Raw genomic sequence first — 4311 nt, forward strand, 5'->3', positions numbered from 1 at the left:
TCATGAGCTCACGGTCCATGAGTTCGAGCCCCACGTCGGGCTCTGTGCTGACAGCTCAGAGCCTGGAGCCTGTTTCGGATACTGTGTCTCCCTCTCTCTCTGCTCCTCCCCTGTTCATGCTCTGTCTCTCTCTGTCTCAAAAATAAATAAACGTTAAAAAAAAAAATTAAAAAAAAAAAAAAGAAATCATGACAGGGCACACTATTTTAAAATCTAGGCTGTAAGTGTTTGGGGGTTAAGAGATGATAATAATATTGATAATTGGGAGAACTGTGGAAATTAGGTAGGCCTTCTAAAACCTAGGATTTGATCTATAAAGGAATTAAAATGGACGCTTTCATTTAGGAGGAAAACATGAGTACACAACCGTGGCAAGAGATGGAAATCCAGGTGCAATTCTAGAAGAAAAATTACTGTGATTTCTATTGGCCTGCTCATGCGGGAGTGGTATTGAAAACTAAAGCTGGGGTTGTTAACCTCAGATCCAACTTTAAAGTGGTTGTTTTTCATGGTTTCATTAAATCTCCTTTAACTATGTGCAAAAATACTTGTGTGTGTACTTGTGATATTACCACAGCAAGGATTTCTGGCTTTTGTCGCATTCTCAGAAAGGTCTAAGTTCACCAAATTACACAAACATTGGGGTAAAGCTTGAAGATGTTGAAGTTACACAGTTTCTGGTCAACTGGAAGACTAGCTCTGGGTACCGATTCAATGAGTGTGTTTGGCCAACAGAACATTCTCTGTAGGAATGATGAAAAGAGGGCAGCCTGAGAAGTTAGTAAGCCAAGTAAACATCAAGTGCTTAAAAGCTTACCATTTGCATATCCTTCATTTCTTTTTTTTTTTTAATTTTTCTTAATGTTTGTTTATTTCTGAGACAGAGAGAGAGCATGGGTGGGGGAGGGACAGAGAGAGATGGGGACACAGAATCCGAAGCAGGCTCCAGGCTCTGAGCCATCAGCACAGAGCCCGACACGGGGCTCGAACTCACAGACTGCGAGATCATGACCTGAGCCAAAGTCGGACGCTCAACTGACTGAGCCACGCAGGCACCCCATTCATTTCTTGATTAAGGCGGCTCTTGCAACTAACCTTTTAAAGGCCTCCTTTACCTCTTTATTCTTAAGTGTGTATATAAGGGGGTTCAGCATGGGTGCGATGATCCCGTAGAAGAGGGACACCATCTTGCCCCGGTCCTTGGAGTTGGGGGATGGTGGTTGCAGGTACACGGAGATAGCAGTGCCATAGAACAGTGACACCACAATTAGATGGGAGCCACATGTCCCAAATGCCTTTCGTCTACCTTCCGCAGACTGGATTCTCAACACTGCTCGGGCAATAAAAGCATACGATACAAGGATGAGGGTCAAGGGTATTAGATGGAACAGCACGCTCACAAAGAACAGTTCAGCCTCGTTTGCCGTCGTGTCTACACAGGACAACTTGAGCAGAGCAGGGACTTCACAGAGGAAGTGATCCACTTCTTTACGGCCACAGAGCGGCAGCTGAAGGGTCAAGGCGGACAACCACACTGAGTTGCTGAAACCCGTAATCCAGGACGCGGCCGCCAGCTGGAGGCACAGCCTCTGGTGCATGACGACCGAGTAATGGAGAGGCCAACAAATAGCGACAAACCTATCAAAGGACATGACGGCCAGGAGAACACATTCAGTGGCCCCCAAAGCTAGAAACATGAAAAGCTGGGCCACACAGCCGCCATAACTAATTACCTTCCTGGTGCTGCGTAAATTGACCAGCATTTGTGGAACTGTACTTGTGGTGTAGCAAAGGTCCAGGAGTGACAGATTGGTAAGAAAAAAGTACATGGGGGTGTGGAGTTTGGGGTCCAGGCGTGACACGAGAATAATGGTCAGATTCCCAAAGATAGTGGCCACGTAAGAAATGAAGAAGACCACAAAGAGTGGGAGCTCCAGCCGCGGTCGATCTGAGAAACCTAAGAGGGTGAACTCCCAGGGGGCGCTCGCGTTTACCCCCTTCATGATTGGTGTCTCAGCTCTTCGTTCCTGAAACACAAAAATTCAGGAAGTCGGTGAATGCAGGGTTATGGGCGATTTCAATGATTTATAATCACTTTGCTACCTGCTCGAAGCTATTTACAGAATGGAGATTGCCAATACGGAGTTGGAAATATTCACAGATACTTAGGTATCTCTGTAATGTGATCTTTCTTCTGTCTGTATCGGCATTTCAAAAACAAAGGCCAAAACTTAAAAAGCAAATACCTGATTTAAACGACTTTAACAAAGGGCACTCCTTGATAATTTTGGTCATTTCGTTGATCTTTATTTACACTTCCTTCCACCCAGATTGCTATCTTTAGGACGATTCGGTTACAATCCCTGCCATAGTCCTTTCTCACTCTCATTGCTCCTCGTTGCCGTGGAGATGGCCTTTTCATCCGAAACAGCTACAATTATTCAGACCACCTCCCGAAACCATGTAGGTAGGTGCTAGCAAGCGACCGGACACATTTCAAAAGAACTCGTCTCTGGCCTTTTAAGATCTCCCAGAATCAGGATAAAGAGATGTCGGGAGCACGGAATTTGGAGCCAGACAAGCCTGGGCTCAAGCCTCTGCTAAATAAAGTCATTGGTTAAATCATCCTGGGAATGTACATCTTATCCTCTTGAACTTCAGGCTCCCCGTCTATAAAATGGGCATAACAATGCCTTCCTGGTGTGACAGCGTGCGTGTGACGGAAACGCACCGTAGTGACTGCAGGCCTCTACCGTGTTCGTAGAGGAAGCTGACTGTGACCATTGGACCCCCAAGAGTCCGAGGTGCGCCAATGGAAAATGACTCTGTGAGTCGACAGTTTACCTTCTGGTCCCCTCCACTCCCACCTCACCAACAGATGCGATGGTGGCTCTCTGATATAAAGGAGAAACGTGACCTTCCGGGCAAGTTGCTGGGCACCGAGCCGCGCGGCCTGTGAACAAAGCATCACAGTGAGGCAGGAACTCTGACTTCAGACAGCAGAACTGAGTCCTAAGTTCTCTGGAGGAAATGAGCTAAGGCCACCTGTCGAGGATGTGTCGGTCCCAGAGTCTGCTGCCTTACTAACATTTCCCTCTATTCTTTGCTTATGATCCTGTTGGTTTAGAAATGCAAATTTGGGGTGCCTGGGTGGCTCAGTGGGTTAAGCGTCCAACTTCAGCTCAGGTCATGATCTCACAGTTTGTGGGTTCGAGCCCCACGTCGGGCTCTGGGCTGACAGCTCAGAGCCTGGAGCCTGTTTCAGATTCTGTGTGTCCCTCTCTCTCTGCCCCTCCCCTGCTCGCACTCTGTCTCTCTCAAAAATAAACAAACGTTAAAAAGAAATTTAATGTGAATTTAATGATAGGGACATGATTCTTAAATTATTAGTCAATGTGTGCTTTAATCTCGCTCACTCCTTCTCTAGCTCTCAGTACAGTGGTGGGGAAGTCTCAGAGATACTCGGAAAGTTTCCGTTGCTACACAGCTGTCAGTGAGATGAGGTATGAGATATAGACACAAATCCAGATGAAGATGCAAAACCGCTCAAATCCTCGAGGGGGACAGACAAGTACCTGAACGTGCTTCCGTGTGTTTATTTACATACGGCAACATCACATTATGTCTGTTAGTATTCGCATGTGTGCAAAAATTACCTGGAAGGTACACACAAGTGTTAGAGATTGTTACCTCTGGGGAGTGGGGATGGAGAGAGAGTAAATCAGACTTTAATATTTACCTTTACGCCTGCTCATTCTAATTTTCAGTAAGCAAGTAGATTACAACACTTATTAATATATGTATTATATATGTATGTAATCTAACATATGTATTATATAGTGTATATAACATGTATATGTATTATGTATAATATGTATATATATGCATGTAACATAATACATGCATTATATAATAACTTTAAATGTCTTACTTATACTCTGCATTTTACTATAAGGACCAGCATTGCTTTAGACTTAAATACCATAAAAAAATCCTACATGAATTTAATCTTGTATCTGTTAATAGATCCTTGAAACTGAGTCTGACTTGGGCTCCATACGAAGATTTCCTAAAGGCTGCAGTCTGGGGACACTGGGCATCTCACTGCCAAAAAAAAAAAAAGAAAAGAAAAGAAAAGAAAAAGGTGTCCCTGTTAAAGGGATTCTGAAAAGCAGGGCAAATGGAATCAAGAGAGATTTCACGATTTCCTTGGGTTCCTCAAGTGTTGAAAACATGTCAAGTCCACATAATCATGGCGAGCTTCTGCGCTTGTGTCCTCGGGGCTGTTGCGGAAGTTTCTGTCCCCGCACG

General features: G+C 44.7%; 1 protein-coding gene across 2 annotated transcripts; it reads right to left on the minus strand.

Annotated features, from left to right (window-relative positions):
- Nucleotides 1-805: 805 nt before the first annotated feature.
- Nucleotides 806-2003, minus strand: LOC122219364 (olfactory receptor 2B6-like). Of its 2 annotated transcripts, XM_042937593.1 has the most exons (2): nucleotides 1075-2003; nucleotides 806-845 (listed from the first exon to the last, which is right to left on the minus strand). In XM_042937593.1, the coding sequence occupies exons 1-2, from the start codon at nucleotides 2001-2003 to the stop codon at nucleotides 806-808; spliced, it is 969 nt and encodes a 322-aa protein (XP_042793527.1). The 2 variants fall into 2 exon arrangements, with proteins under 2 accessions (XP_042793527.1, XP_042793528.1); XM_042937594.1 differs by lacking the exon at nucleotides 806-845 and having other exon boundaries at nucleotides 1062-2003.
- Nucleotides 2004-4311: the final 2308 nt, after the last annotated feature.

This window comes from Panthera leo, chromosome B2 (genome assembly GCF_018350215.1).
Source record: "Panthera leo isolate Ple1 chromosome B2, P.leo_Ple1_pat1.1, whole genome shotgun sequence".
NCBI lineage: Eukaryota > Metazoa > Chordata > Mammalia > Carnivora > Felidae > Panthera > Panthera leo.